General features: G+C 32.2%; 2 protein-coding genes across 3 annotated transcripts; both read left to right on the forward strand.

The window, feature by feature from the left end:
* The first annotated feature begins 75 nt into the window (after positions 1-75).
* Positions 76-3,839, forward strand: LOC118038168 (E3 ubiquitin-protein ligase RMA3). Of its 2 annotated transcripts, none has more exons than XM_035044482.2 (2): positions 76-100; positions 2,917-3,839. In XM_035044482.2, exon 2 carries the CDS (start codon positions 2,919-2,921, stop codon positions 3,690-3,692), a length of 774 nt encoding a protein of 257 aa, XP_034900373.1. In that variant the 5' UTR covers positions 76-100; positions 2,917-2,918; the 3' UTR covers positions 3,693-3,839. The 2 variants fall into 2 exon arrangements, with proteins under 2 accessions (XP_034900373.1, XP_034900372.1); XM_035044481.2 differs by lacking the exon at positions 76-100 and adding an exon at positions 1,521-1,686.
* Positions 3,840-7,399: 3,560 nt separating this feature from the next.
* On the forward strand, positions 7,400-8,999 carry LOC118038211 (expansin-A12). The gene is made up of 3 exons (XM_035044532.2): positions 7,400-7,550; positions 8,065-8,374; positions 8,474-8,999. Exons 1-3 carry the CDS (start codon positions 7,409-7,411, stop codon positions 8,784-8,786), a joined length of 765 nt encoding a protein of 254 aa, XP_034900423.1. The 5' UTR covers positions 7,400-7,408; the 3' UTR covers positions 8,787-8,999.
* Positions 9,000-15,566: the final 6,567 nt, after the last annotated feature.

Genomic DNA, 15,566 nt, shown 5'->3' on the forward strand with positions numbered 1-15,566 from the left:
GTGCATCGCATGCCGAGATGGTAGAAGAGGTCAAATACAGTTCGACCATGAATATAGTCAGCTTATCTAGATGAACTTATGTGACAGAATAATCTAGATGGTCAGTAAACTTATCTTTAATTCTGCTGATTTTTTTAATCCAAGTTAAGACTTATTAACAACTTTTCCCTCAAGATATCTCTTTATTATTAAAAAAAAGGTTCCTTAATGCTATATCTTTCGCAACTAATTATACTTTACATTAAAAAAATATAGGGGTTGAAACAATGTTTATATAAATGGTAAACCATCTCAAGGTTTTTTTTTAATTAACATTTTTTCTTTTACTGGGTCCTCCAATTTATCTCATTCATGTCCTTTTTTTATTGGATAATTTACTTCTTATGACCATAAATGATGTTTGAAATTATAATCACATGAAACAATGCAAGATGGAGAAAATATATAAAAATATCCATAAAAATGAAATATAAAGAAAGACACAATTTTTTTTATATTAAGTTAGATTAAAAATTGAATTTGATATTTTATTTTGATTGATTTTATACAAAGTTATCGTGATATAAAAAATAAGTTTTTACGTTGAGTTAATATTTAAATTAAAAAAATAAAATTTAATTTTATTGATTCAAATTATTTAAACTTTAAGAATCCAATTTTAAACTAAGATAAATATCTAATTTATTTTTTTTAAAAAAATATAATTTTTATCTTAGTTTTTTGAATCAATTTTTGATTAAAATTAACAAGTTTATTATTAGTATATATAATTTTTAATTTATTTTATTAAATGAACATAAATATTTTTTAGTTTATAGTTAAAAAAATTTATGAAATGTTTTTTTTAACAACTCCTGGAAAAAATAAAATCATCCGGCAGCATATTGCATGGAATCAAACTAGGAAAAGAGTTTATGTTAATACTGTAATCTTAGTAAAATCCCTTCCAATTAACTTCTCATGAATAAAAAAGCAATTCAATCATACTCTCTCACACTTGCTTGGTCTTTCGTTTGGAAAACAAACCCTAGTCATGATATTATTTAGAAGTGATTAAAAAAAATAAAAAAACTAATTAAATTAAGAAAATTAAAAAAAATTAAAAAAATCAAATCATAAAAAAAATTAAAATTTAAAAAAAATCAATTAGTTTGATTTTTAGTTTTTTTAAATATAAAATTAAAAAAACCAAACTGAAATCGAAAAACTTGAATTAAATTATTTTGAAACCAGTTTCTCAAACTAAATTAAAACTAGTGAATTTTAATTTTTTTAATTAATTTTTTTTAAATAAAAATCAAAACAAAAAACAAAAAAAACTTCTATTGCTTTCTCATTGACAATTTATAGTGCTTTCATCATATTTTCATGCAATGATATGATAAATAAGGCATCCACACGTGGTGAAATGTAAGCGGTCTAAAAAAGGACGGGTCTACGTAGCAAATCTATGGACTACCAACCCACAGACAGACGGTCCTGTCAAAACGAAAGGCACACTGTATTTTTTACCTCTTTTCTTTTTAATTAATTATATTTATCCTTAAGATCCTTCATCAAATCTTTCCCTCCTCTCTCTCCACAATTCCACATCTCTATCTTAAGAAAATAAAAATATTGGATCTTTCTGCGTTAAAGTTTTTAAGCCAATTTTCTGTTTCTTCTGATCCAGCCTTTTCGTAAGAGGTATCATCTCCTTCTCTCTGTTCTCTTCGTGGGTTTTGTTTTCTTGTTTCGAGTTTTTATACAAACAAACATTGCGGGGTTGTTTCTTTTCTTCTATTTAGATCTTGATTGGATTCTGAGTATATTTTAATGTAGGGGTTCTGTTTTTTTTTTTTTCAATCGTGATTGAATTGTAGGTTGTTTTCTTTTTCATGGGTGTTTTGGGATGGTGAGAGAAGTATTAAATTTATCGGGTTTGATATGTGTTGCTATTTGTATTCAATTTGTCAAGCTGTTGATGTTTAATTGTTTTTGTCTTGGAATTACTTGTATGTTTCCTTCAAAGTTTTGTTTGATTTCTCGTGACTCAAAAGTCATTAAAGCATTTTGCTTTCTTCTGATACAGAAGGTTAATGAATTTCTATGTTTTTCTTAATCTCATGTCTTAAAGGATGATGGGTTCTTTTGGGATGTGAAAATCTGTGTTATTTTCTTGATTTTATATGTTAAGACGGGGAAAAACTAGTTCTTTGAAACCAATTTAGTTAGTGCCCTTTTGGCACTTCTCAATGTGAAAGAATCTCAATTCTTTAGAAATCAGTTTGTTGTAAAATGACCCAACAATTGTGTTTTTTACTTTTCTTTTTTTCAGACTAGAAATTTGTAATTTGGGAGCACGTTAGGTTATGATAGCTCTAACTGGCCTACTAGTATTAAGGTGCTAGATTTGTTAGATTGGTGAACTCTAGCATAAGTTATTCTGCAGCCGTTCTTGTCATCAACCTCTAGATCTCATTATTTGTTTGGGAGACTGATAGAAGTAACCCATCGTTTTGTTCTTCTCATATATCGTTTTGTTCTTCATTTTACTAATTTCAAGCCAGTTCTTTGTCATTTTCTTGTAGTCAACCTCAAGATTTTAACCTTTTGCTGTTTAGAACTTCAGCACCTCCGGTCTTGTTTGTTTGTGCTTACTTGGATGCTTAACTTATCGTGTTTGAAACTTTAAATATCTGGTCTCTGGGAAGGAGATTTATTGGCAATTGAACTCTATTGCATATAGCAGCTATTTTTTTTCCCTGGAAAATTTCGTTTTTCTTTTGTTATTGCCGATAGATGGTTTTTTCTCTATGTTTCTGTGTCTCTCGTGCATTGTCACACGCGCACACATAATTTATGCACACAATGGTTTCTCTTTGAATATTATCACTGATATGCTAAGAAACCTCGCTTTTAATGCGGAACTTGCAGATATGGAACAGCACTTCTTTGATCATGAGGCACATTTTGAATCTGAGGAAGATGTTGGACTTAAGCAGAAACATAAATTGATCCCAGTCCCAACAGCAGTCTCAGACAACGATAGTGGCTATTTTGAATGCAACATATGCTTAGACTCTGCACATGACCCTGTTGTCACCCTATGTGGTCATCTATATTGCTGGCCATGCATTTACAAATGGCTCCATGTTAAAACCTCCTCCCCTGATGCTAGTCAGCAGCAGCCGAGCTGCCCTGTCTGCAAGGCTGACATTTCTCCAAATTCATTGGTCCCTCTATATGGCCGGGGCCCATCTACATCTGAATCAAAATCCAAGAAAGACCCAGTGGATGTAGTCATACCCCGTAGGCCACTCCCTTCTGAGTTGAATACAGTGAATGCTAATACTTCGCCACAAAATCAGCAACTTCATTCAAATTTTTTCAATCCACAGCCTCAGTCATTTCAACACCAACAATACTTCCATGATCCTCATGGAGGTTATGCAGCCTTGACCTCTTCAAACCTTGGGGGTACTGTTATGACAGGTTTTTTAAATCCAATGCTGGGGATGTTCAATGAGATGGTGTTCACAAGGAATTTTGGGACGTCGATCACCAATATGTTTGCTCGCCCTTACACAAATCCTCTCATGGGAAGTAACAGTCCTAGGATGAGGAGGCAGGAAATGCAGCTTGATAAGTCTCTAAATAGAGTGTCCATCTTTTTTCTTTGCTGCATCATTTTGTGCCTCCTCTTATTTTGATTAGGTTAATCTTTCAGCTTTTGTAAATAGATGATGACATGCACATTGCAGGGACAATCTGCTGTAATTTTTTTCTGCTGGAAACTCTCTTTTTAAGAGATTTTCCTCGACAGTTTTGCATTTTATCTTTGTCATTCTTTACTTGCATTCGCTATTGTAACTGTTGGATTTCATTGTTGTATTAGATTCTTGATTACAAAATGTATACGCGGCTCATTTTGTATTTTCTGTAAGGAAATTGCCATTTCTAGTTTGAATTTTGTAGTATCCATATAATGTTAGGGGCGAGTTTCTTTCTTTGTTTTTTTTCCCCTCTTTTTCTTGAAAATTCCCCCCCTGCAAGTTTATATTGGAGTCTTCATGTTGGAATGTCAAGAGGAAGATGCTCCAAGTCATCAAGTACGCACACGACCTTGAAGCACCCTGGTTCCATGGTAGCCCTTATTCTTTGCCTCCCTGTATGATCATAGTTTCGAAGCCATTTTCCATTTTCCTTTCTGTTTTTAATGATTTTCGCTCTTAAATGATGTACATTCTCTCATCTTCCATAGATTTTGTAATTTCGAAGATAGGTTTCCATGTAGATATTGAAATAGATTCAGTAGCATGCACAACACAACGGGAAGATGGGACAAATACAGTATGCAGAGATGCATTTCTGGAATTTGAAAGTTTCAAAGGGGAAAATAGACAAACTTCGAATGTCACCTAGTCAGGATCATATGTAAGATAAGAATGTCACTGGGTCGTATTAGAATGTCACTTGGTTGTATTAGATTTTGAAATGATTTTTTTTTTAATTTTTTATTTTAAAACGATAGCACATCATAGTTATAAGAAAATATTGAAAAAAAATATTAATTTGATATTTGTTTTTAGTCAAACATACTTTTAAAAAACACTTCCAAACACATTTCTAAATCCTCTTTAATCCTTAAAGGTTATTAATTAAAAAAAAAAACACTAAAATAACCAAATTTATAATTCATAAATTCCAATTTTTTTTTTTTTTTTGCAATTAAAAATAACGTTAACCAATCAATAAACTAAGCAAATAATTATAATAAATCAACCTCAAGATTTAAGTGAAAAATTCTGATATGTAAAAAAACTTCATGATCATAGTTCACCTATAAATTCCCATTATCAATACTAATAATGAGTACGCAAGTGTTCTTTTCTAATTAAAACTAAAGATTATAACTTAAATTATTAAGAATAATATATTCTTAAAATATGTTAATATTGACAAAAAATTCAAGAAAAATCTCAGAAAATTGAAATCGCCCTTATGTGAACGATAAATCATCTTAGAAACTCCATGTCAAAAAATCAGCAAGATCAAATTGTGAATTGGTTACATATCAAAGTTTGAACAAAGACGTTCAAACTATCCTCTCCTCTCTTTTTTTTTTCTCGCACATGTCGGTCTCTAACTTGAAAATAAACTAAAATTGACATTTTATACCTAACAACCTCTAAAAGGCTTTAGTTTATATGAGTTATGGCTAAAAAAAAAAAAGGGGAGAAACCAAACCCAAAAAAAAAGGAGTAGGGTGGATTCATCTTTCACGTATTACTTTTCGAGTTTACTTCCAAATGGGTTAACCATAAATCCATGTAAAAATTATAAGATTTGTATAAATTTATTTGATAGAGAAATCAAAATCATAAGTCCTTTAAATAGGATTAGATCACCCATGATAAAACTTCGATAGCCAAAATAAATAATTAGAATTTGCATAATATATCCACAATATTTTTTTTGTGTGTGGGTACTGCTGATCAAGGGCAAAAAAGCTAATGCCTTTTAGATTTTTGCTTGATTTTCATAGTTTTGATATTTTACCTCTACTTGATGTTTTAGTTTCATCCTCACACAATCTTCAACCACGCTAGGTCTAAGTGATTTGAGTTTGGCACCATGCTAGGCCCTAGTGAGTTGGTTCGGCAAGGTTGCCGAACCCAATAACTTGTGGGTGAGAGGAAAAAGAGAGGATGAACGAAATCCAATCTAGAGAGAGAAAAATGTCATTTCTTCGATTTCGGTCACCAAAACATTAGATTTTTGTTCCAAATGATTTCATATGATGAGAGAAGTTTGATTTAAGTGTTTTTTTTTTAATCTTAAAAATGCCTAAAAAGATCAGATATGAGATCAGGAAGAAATTGGTTTCCAAGTTGATTTTGGATTTTTTATTGGTTTTTTGCGCTTTTGAAGGTTAAAGATTGGCTCAAAAGGTTACTAAGGTAATTTCTAGGTGTCTTGGGTTGACAATGGGTTTCTAGAAGAAAAAAACTAGCTACCCTGATTTTCCAGCAACTGTGGTGGCCGGAATCTGGGTATGATGAGCGACGCGTCGTTTGACGCATCTTTTTTTTTTTTTTTTTAAATTCAATTGAGATGGATGACATGTCTTTCGCACCATTATAAAACAAAAAAAATAAAAAAAAGCCCAAGATATTTGGGTTTGGAAACCATATCTAATCTAAGTGATTTGGGTTTGAAAACCTTGCCAGATTCAAGTCGTTTGGGTTTGGTTTGGTTGTCAGATCTAGACATCATGAGTTTGAAACCAAGTCAAACCCAAATGATTTGGGTTTGGCAACCAACATAATGATAGAAAAAAATGCCACACGGAGCGAGGACATGTATTATATATATAATTTGATTAAGAAGCTTCAAGCCTAGCCAAAAAATGCATGTCTAACTCAATCTTATTAAAAATAAGCAAGAGTACTTACTAACTTGCAGCATCGAACCCATTTTAATTTATCACTGCTTCCTCCAAGAGAAACTGAAATATAAAAAGAAAAAAAAAGTGTATGTTTTCGGCTTTACATGTTATTTTTGATATCATGTGCATGGAAATACTTAATATATTTATAGGTTGGAAGTGAAGCTTTTTCTTCCTCTCTGTCTTTCTAAATAAGACTAAAACCCGCATATATAGAAACATTATATAACCTCAATGGTCAGCACCCTTTTCATTTTTAGAGCGATATAGCTAGTTAGGCTGTCATCTTTAAATTGTAAAACAAATTACAACATCTCATCGGCTATATATTCCTCAATTTTCTTAAGATAATAATAATAATAATGATAATAATCTCACTTTGATTCAAAAGTTATTAATTATTATTCAACCAATATTTGTTTCCCGGCCAACAGTCGTAGACTTAATTAGTAGAAGTACAAAAGGACACTCATAAAGTGTTCATAATTAATTAATTCTACAAAAAGTATAGTCATTGAACTCATCCATTCATCTGAAAGGAAAAGGAATCCCAATAAATTATTTTTTAAGAAAAAGATGTCTGTGATAAGCCTTATAGGTACATGGATAGCATACTATTATGATAAAATATTTAGCTGGAGATAGAAAACACCGACAGGTGACTTTCAAGAAGATGGCACACTAAGCATCACATGCATTTGCTTGCTTGCTTGCTTTCTTCATCTTGTACAGATATTCCGTACTTTAAAGGACGTGAAAAAACGCGTTTTCATTAATTTCCATCGTTAATTATCTGTTAATAATATCCTCAATCAAAAATAATATCGACATATTCCCAGAAAGAAATTAATGCATCGATTCATATTCTAAAATAAACACCGACAACCGCGTATATGAGCATATGTTTTCCTATAAAATGGAGACACTTTCCTCAAGAATTTTGTGTGCTAAGTTTTTTGAGATTATTTACAAAGGAAAATGGGATCTTTTGTCACTCTTTCTGTTTTGGTTTGCCAATTTCTTTTCTTTGTTTGTTTGCTTAGTTTGAAGGGGATTGATGGTGGTTGGCTCAATGCTCATGCAACCTTCTATGGCGCCAATCAGAGCCCCGCCACACTTGGTAAGTCTTAGTTTCTTAGAAAACAAAGAACCCAAGAATATTATTGTAATGTGAGATATATATATATATATATATATATATATATACAATTTTTTTTTTTTTTTAATAATGAATACTCGTCAATTACAATAAAAAAATGTAAATTTAGTTTGCTTATCTCTTATTAATTATTCTGGTTTGCAGGTACCTATGATACTACTAGCAAGTAATTAATCAATCAAAAATGTCTAAGAATTTAGCAGAATTGATTATCTTTCATATGATGTATATCTTTTTCTTTCTTGTATGTGTCTTCCTTCAATGTTTTTCAGGTGAAATCTCATATATTTAATGTGAGTTATGTAATCATCAATAAAATTAAATTATTATATAAAAAAAAAATCAATCAAAATGTCCAACAATTCATAATTTTTTTCTCTTATAAAAGTTCCATGTAAATTAATTAAACTACTTTATGTACAGAGAATTTAAATGCATAGTAATTAATTACTTTGGTGTGTATTCTATACGTCAGGAGGAGCTTGTGGATATGACAACACCTTCCATGCCGGATTTGGAGTGAACACGGCGGCCGTGAGTGGTGCACTGTTTAGAGGTGGAGAGGCATGTGGTGCTTGCTACCAATTAATGTGCAACTATAGGGCAGATCCCAAGTGGTGCCTCCGACGAGCAGTTATTACGGTAACTGCCACCAATTTCTGCCCTCCAAATAATAATGGAGGGTGGTGCGATCCTCCTCGCCAGCATTTTGACATGTCCATGCCTGCTTTCTTTCGCATTGCACGGCAAGGCAATGAAGGCATAGTTCCTGTGCTCTATAGGAGGTAATAAAATCATATAACACGCACACAAATTCCCATATAAATTCCATATTTTCTTTATAGTATGTTTAAAATATGATTTTGAAAATGCATGAACTGAAGGGTATCGTGCACAAGGAGAGGAGGAGTTCGTTTCACTCTGAGGGGACAATCAAACTTCAACCTGGTCATGATCTCTAACGTTGGTGGTAGCGGTGATATCAAGGCTGCATGGGTTAGAGGCTCAAGGGCAAGATCATGGGTGCCATTGCACAGGAATTGGGGTGCGAATTGGCAAAGCAGTTTCGATCTTCGAAACCAGAAACTGTCTTTTAAGCTCACTTTAGTTGATGGAAAAACACTGGAATTTTTTAATGTTGTTCCTTCAACTTGGATGTTTGGACAGACATTTTCTTCTCGAAGTCAGTTCTCTTAAAACTAAGGAGATTTTTTCCTCTTTTTACATGTCTTGAACTGGCCTTTTTCTATGGTTCAAGAACATGAAGATGCAATTTTTTCCTTTTCAAGTAAGACTTCTTCTGGAGGGAATGCCACTTCTAAACGGCATATATATTATATTTCGTGGATTAAGATTTATGTTTAACAAGTTTTCGTTACTTGGTGATATTTACTTTTGCGAAGCTCAATAATCAAGAGCAATGCTATTTTGTAACCTGGATTGAAGATTATTGATATAGCAATTCAAGGAAAATTACAATATATATATATATATAGCATGACTGATACCGAATTTTTGCATCCTTCAAGCCTATGTGATTCACATTTTTCATCAAGGATTTGTTCCACTCATGTCAAATAACCAGGTGTGTGCTTCTCAAATTCAATTCCTAACAGTCACATCCAAACAATTCCACGTTTAGCCCATAAACCGTGCTTCCCTTGGTTTATTTTTTTATTTTTAAATAAAAAAAATGAATAAAGAGGCTTTTTCATTGTATATTGACTATAAAAAAAATATTCAATTATAAATTGAAATACTTGTACACACTTTATCTAATTAAGTAAATCAATATTTGATAAAAAGCTAGCTAAGATTAAACACTTGAGTGATGAAAATTTCAAAGGATGAAATGTGAAGGAAAGCAGAAAAAGAAGCTTGAAAATCAATTTTAAATAAATAAATAAATATCTAATGATAAAATTTTTTTAAAAAATTTAAAAACTCATAAAAAAATAAAGTTAACCTGAGTAAAGTATCGAAACTCGTGATCGTGGTCAAGAAACCTGAACAGACCATATAGAAGATAAACTCAAAAACACAATGAAGCAAAGTTATCAATAAATAAATATTAAGTGATGAAAATGAAAAAAAAAATCCTAGTTAACCTAGGCTAACCCGCTAATTACACAAAAAGAAACCTTATATAAAGGAGGATTGAGATAACTTAATAGAAAAGAAAGTTAAAAAAAATAAAGCACAAATACTAACTTTTTTTAAAAAAAATCAAATGTTCAATAATGAAATTAAAAATAAATCAATTCTATAGAAGAACCTAGAGAAAAAAAAATTAAAATCAAACCATCTCAACCTTTGAAACTCATGACTCGGTCATGAGGCCAGAACTAACCCCATAGAAAGCTATTTTTTTAAAAAAAAATTTAATGTTAAAGGATAAATTAAAAAAAAAAAATATGTCAACCTGTGCTAACTCTTCAAACTCATGACTCAACAAAAACAACAAAGTCCAATCTCTAGCAAATTAAACGTTGAAAGATAAAATTAAAAAAAATAATGAGACAAAATTATATAAAAAAAATGTAATTAAATGAATGAGTGTGATTATCAAAATAAAAATTAAATCAAAGGGCAATAAAAAAATTTAGATTAAAGGGCTAAATTGAAAAAATAACTTTAATAAAAGAAAAAAAATGAAAAGAAAAAAGAAAAAAAACACCATAAACTAAAAGGAGGCATCACTCATATGCTGGCTCAAGAACACCATACTAGCTGTTTTGAATAAAAACTTAATTAATAAAGAAAGAAAGACCAAACTACCCTTGATGACAATGAAATTAACAAAACAAAAAATATTGAAAATATCAAAGTGCCCCTCCACCTAGGGGTGTTCACAGTTCGGTTCGGTTCGGTTTAGACTAAAAAAACCAACCGAACCGAATCACATTAATTTTGTGAAATATTAACCGAACCGGACCGAAAACCGGTTCAAACCGAACCAGTCCGGTTCAAACCGAACCAGTCCGGTTCGGTTAAATTCAGTTTTTTTGGCAAAAAACCGAGAAACCTAATCCCATCATCCAGATTTTTTATATGGCAAGGAAAAAACAAAGGCACACAGAAAGAAGATGGATTTTAGATTATGACAGTTCCTCCATGGTTTCTCAGAGGATTATAACAGTTCCTCCATGGTTTCTCATAGGCACAGAAAGAAGAAGGAGAAAACACAGCTCCTCCATGGTTTTCACTGCCATTAGTCTCATCGATCTCAACCATTACCACCAATACTGACCACAAGAAAAACAGCTAAGAATGAAAAGAGAGGAAAGATAAAAACAAGAAAAAGAGGAAGATTATGGTTTCCATTGCCCTTTGCCATCAATTGTTGTATGTAAAGTTGAAAAATGTGACCTTTGCATTGAAAGCTCATTCAACAAAGTACAAACCCACTGGAAAGGAAGATTGGGAAATGGGAAATGGGAAAGGAAGATTAGAAATTAATTGAGAGGAAGATTGAGAAACCGGGAAAGGAAAATTAGAAATTAATTGAGAGGGGGGCGGCGGCTTTTTTGTGAGAGACAGGAATGTTATATTAACTGTTAGGGTTAGGTTACAATTTATACCTCAGAGATTTGTGTAACTTTTGGTTTTTAATGGGTCCGGTTTGGTTTGTTCCGGTTTTTGGTTTAAAACCAAAACCGAACCGGACTTGTTAAAATTTATGGTTTTGACAATCGGTTTAATCGGTTTTTCATTTCGGTTCGGTTTTTTCAGTTAATTTTTCTTCAGTTTTATCGGTTTTCTCGGTTAATCGGTTATTTTGAACACCCCTACCTCCACCTATGTTTTAATTCCATGGGGCAAGGGGCAAATATGCCTTTTCTATGTGTTTAAAAAACTTAAAAGACCTAAATACTCATCAAATAGTTAAAAAAATAAATTAGTCTAAGACTCTAAAAGGTAAAGAGATTATTTTATAGTTTCAACAAACTTCAAAATTCGCATAAATACCCTCACAAATCATTAATTATAAATAAGATGAATTAGAAGATTAGAATACCCTCAACCTATAGTCATATCAGCAATGTAGTAAAAACAAAGTATGTCCAAGTGTTTTCCATAATGTTCTTGCTTTGTGCTTTAGATCCTATTTGTTTATGTGGCCCCATTATATTTTGTTTTTAAATTGATTTTCTTTACTTTAAATTATATATATATTTTTTATTTTTAAATTGTTTTGAAATCAAAAATAAATTAAAAAAATAAAAATAAAAATAATTTTAATATATTTTCAAGTAAAAATTATTTTAAAAAATAAACATTATCACGTTATCAACCACAACTTTTTTATTAATAGGTTGTTTATGCTCCAACAATGACAATTAAAAAAAGATTTGTAATTAGGTAGGCTCGAGTGGGATTTTGTTCAACTTGGGTAAAGAATTTCCTTGGACTGATAAGGAAAAAGTGGCCCTCTACGCATAGAGGAACTAGCCTTAGGTCAGCCATGTTGTGTGTCCAGCCCAGCTTCCACTCAGGCTTGACCCACTCTTTTTTATATAATTCCCAAAATAAATAAACGTTTGCTTCTTTCTTTTCTGTCTTTTACTAACTTTATGATTATTTTTTTTAAGAAAGAAATAAAAAAGGAATAGCAAAAGCATAGAGATGGAAATTAGTGTCCCTTCGCTCTCTCTTTTTAACACCATACTTTGTTTTTCTTTTTTTCATTAGTGTTTGATTGGTAGAATTTCTTCTGAAATTAAGAAGAAATATCGTTCTAAAAGCACCGACGAGTATTTCGTCCATTGATATTATTATACAACTTCGCATACTGCTGTAAAACGTGGCTGAGAGGGGAGGCGTTGTAGCTCCGTTGTCCTTTGTGCAGGCTTGATCACTCTCGAGAGCTAGATGGAGTGCACCCGTATATAGTGGGACTTCAACTAATTGAGGCTCAACTTTACATCTTGTGCATGCTCCCACTAAAACATCCTTTTATGTTTTAAAAAATTCAAGTTGCTATATTTGATTCTATGGGCTTCAAGCGTTCATAAAACCATGCGCACTTGTTCCCAGTCTGGGAAGGAAGAGACGGTGGACAAAAATTAAACCCAGATAATTAATTAATTTTCTTTATTTAGAAGATCATGTGACTACAAAATCGATCCCACTTGCTATATGCACCATGGAGCAATTGGGTGTTCGTCTTTCTCACTTTCTCAACGCATATATAACACGAGCTGCTAGTAAGTTGTGAGCTGTGGTGCTGATAATAAGCTCTGAGGACTGAGCCATGAAGCCTTTTTACTTGGGTTGCTTTATCTTAGCTTTGCTTCTCTTGACCTCCTCAGGTACGTATTAATAATGCTCTCTTGTTAATTTAAAGTTTCCCATACAACTCCTTGTGCGTTTTCCAATGTATTTAAGGATATCTAGAGGTGCCTTTTGATCGTCTTCGAAGATATTGGAAAAAGCACATGACATTCAGTTTTATGACTTTATCTTGTTTCTCTCCCATGGTGTGTGTGTGTGTGTGTGTGTGTATTAGAATAATGTGTTTTACCAATTGAGTTAGCAACCATGCACGCAATAGAATAATAGTTTGTTTGCATGAAATACCAGTTTTTATGGCTTACATGGATATTATAGAGTTCTCTTGCTTCTCGATTTTCTTGGTAAAAACAGCGGAGATGATGGAAGTGATGAGAGATAACAATGGAAGGTGCGCCGCAGTGATGGACCCTGACGGATGCAATCTTTCATCTTGCAGGCAACGCTGTCTTCAGCAGAAGAACGGGAATGGTGTTTGTCTGGCCAATTTGAAGGGGGGGAGTTACCAATGTGTTTGTTACGTAAATTGTTAATCAAGCTGCTTCCTGTTGGGATTAGAACGAAAGATCCTAAAGTTAAGCACGGATTAACGTTTGCAAAAGAAGCATTTTCATTACAAGCTAGTGTTGCGCAATTGTTTTGTTGTTGTATTTCAATGTCTTTGACAATATTTGTATTCTTGCAAAGTAAGAGAAGCGAGGTCTTTGAGTTCAAGTCTTCCAGCGGTACAGTTTTACTGCAAATCAGCTTAACGATATATCAGAAACTGAAATATCATTATGTCGACGACCACCATCAACCACGGTGCCGATTAGTGTAATGTCTAATAATGTTTTACAAGAAACCAATTAGAAGAAGGGCGTTGCCTCGAGAATTACACTAATCAGTCTAAATAAAGAATAGATCGTTCAGGAAAAAGACTTTAAACAGATAGTTGCAGCTTCTTTACAGGCCTTGTGGTGAAGGCTGAAGAATGCAATCTGCATTGTAGACAACCAGAGCAGGTATAATTCCATGTCAACTTCTGTTTACAAGGACTATAAATTATTCTGTATGCTCAGCAAATTGCTCTTCCTTCTCCCCGTCATGCGGGGTACAGTAGAAATGATCACACGTTGATTTAATCACGGGGAGGAATATGCACCGTTTATATTGAATAATGTTCTGCATCCAGACATTCTCCAAAAGAGAGAGAGATCCAAGTAAAATAGACTCTTAGCTTAAACTCATTCGTGTGGAGCTCGACTCGTGCTCAGGCATGAGCTTGGATTTACTATAAAATATTTTTTGACCTACTAAAAATTATTCATTACTAACTTAAATTTAAGTTGGGGCCTTGTCAAACAAGAATTATCTTGTCCAACCTATGAATTAAATCTTATACAAGGTTTCTTCAATTTTTTTGAGCTATAAATTTTTCTTTTTTTTGCAAGCTTAATTTTGGACTTAGATTTGGTCCAACAAGATTTATTTTTTTTTCAATTCAATATCTTGTATAGCACATGAATTAAGTTTGTTCGTTTTTTTTTTTTTCAAAATTGACTCTTGATGACTAGATAGCTTTTTTTAAGCTTTCTAAACAAAAACCAATAGGTTTAATTCTGGTTTATCAGTTTTAATTCTAAAATTTTGTTAAAAAGGGGTTCTAGAAAAAGTTTTATGCACAATTATTTCATAATTTTCATACACTTCCTCACCTAATATTTCCAGCTTCTCTTTTGTTTTTAAACTTTAATTTTCCTTTCAATTTAGAGTTTAGGTTTAGTTTTATTAAGATATATTTATGTTTATTTTCTCGTGTATGAATCTTATTTAAAAGCATATCTAAACAAGTTAGTATTGTACTTATAATCTTGTTTAAGCAAAATGTGCTGCTTTTATTTGCAAGTAAGGATATCCTTTAACTCTTTTTTTTTTTTTAATTTTATTTTTGTTTTATAGTTGATAAATGACATGAATTCTCAAAAACAAATAAGCTTTTCTTTGGAAAAATATTGGAAGTTTGTTGTGCGACTTTCGAAATATAAGGTTTTCTTTCAAAAGAGGGGAGTTAATAGATGAAATGAGAGTATAATACTTTCTATCCTTCTTTAAAATAGGAGTGTTTTTGGATTTTTTAGAATTTTAAATAAAGAGGTTAACTCTGCTAATTTGAGGATGGAAACCATAATTTCTAAAAAAAAAAAAAATTGCAAAATATAACAGTGTTTAAAACGGAGGATGGTGGAGGTAATTGACTCTCAGCAAAAACAATTTGGAGTCACTTATACTCACTAAGGATGCATAATTTGGAACACATGTGGTATGTTTAATTTAGAATCTGTCACGAAACAGAGAGAAGAGGAAGACAAGGAGTAGAATACTGGACAATTGATAATCCTTTATTGAATTCAACCGGCTATATAAATAGCCATTACAACTAACGGAAATAAAGCAACTTAATACAATTAATTGCTGCAGAATGAAACTGCACAATTAATTGCTGCAGAATGAATCTGCTGCTGTAGAATAAGAACCGTTTCATAACTGAAACAATTCCTCAGTATTATTGAATGAAAGTAACTGAAAATGCAATTAATTTCTGCCCACGTCCAATGCCCACGTTCACTGCACCTCTGCCCTGCATGTGTTGCATGCATTGAGTGAAGCACGTAACAATCCTGCCCACTCAAACTGTCCTTGTCC

This window comes from Populus alba, chromosome 1, assembly GCF_005239225.2.
Source record: "Populus alba chromosome 1, ASM523922v2, whole genome shotgun sequence".
Taxonomy (NCBI): Eukaryota; Viridiplantae; Streptophyta; class Magnoliopsida; order Malpighiales; family Salicaceae; genus Populus; species Populus alba.

Bases quoted from the DNA above. Each gene is read 5' to 3' on its own strand.
- LOC118038168 (XM_035044482.2), top strand. From the start codon at position 2,919: ATGGAACAGCACTTCTTTGATCATGAGGCACATTTTGAATCTGAGGAA.
- LOC118038211 (XM_035044532.2), top strand. From the start codon at position 7,409: ATGGGATCTTTTGTCACTCTTTCTGTTTTGGTTTGCCAATTTCTTTTC. The intron at 7,551-8,064 runs GTAAGTCTTAGT...TCTATACGTCAG, and splicing joins TCAGAGCCCCGCCACACTTG to GAGGAGCTTGTGGATATGAC. The intron at 8,375-8,473 runs GTAATAAAATCA...CATGAACTGAAG, and splicing joins GTTCCTGTGCTCTATAGGAG to GGTATCGTGCACAAGGAGAG.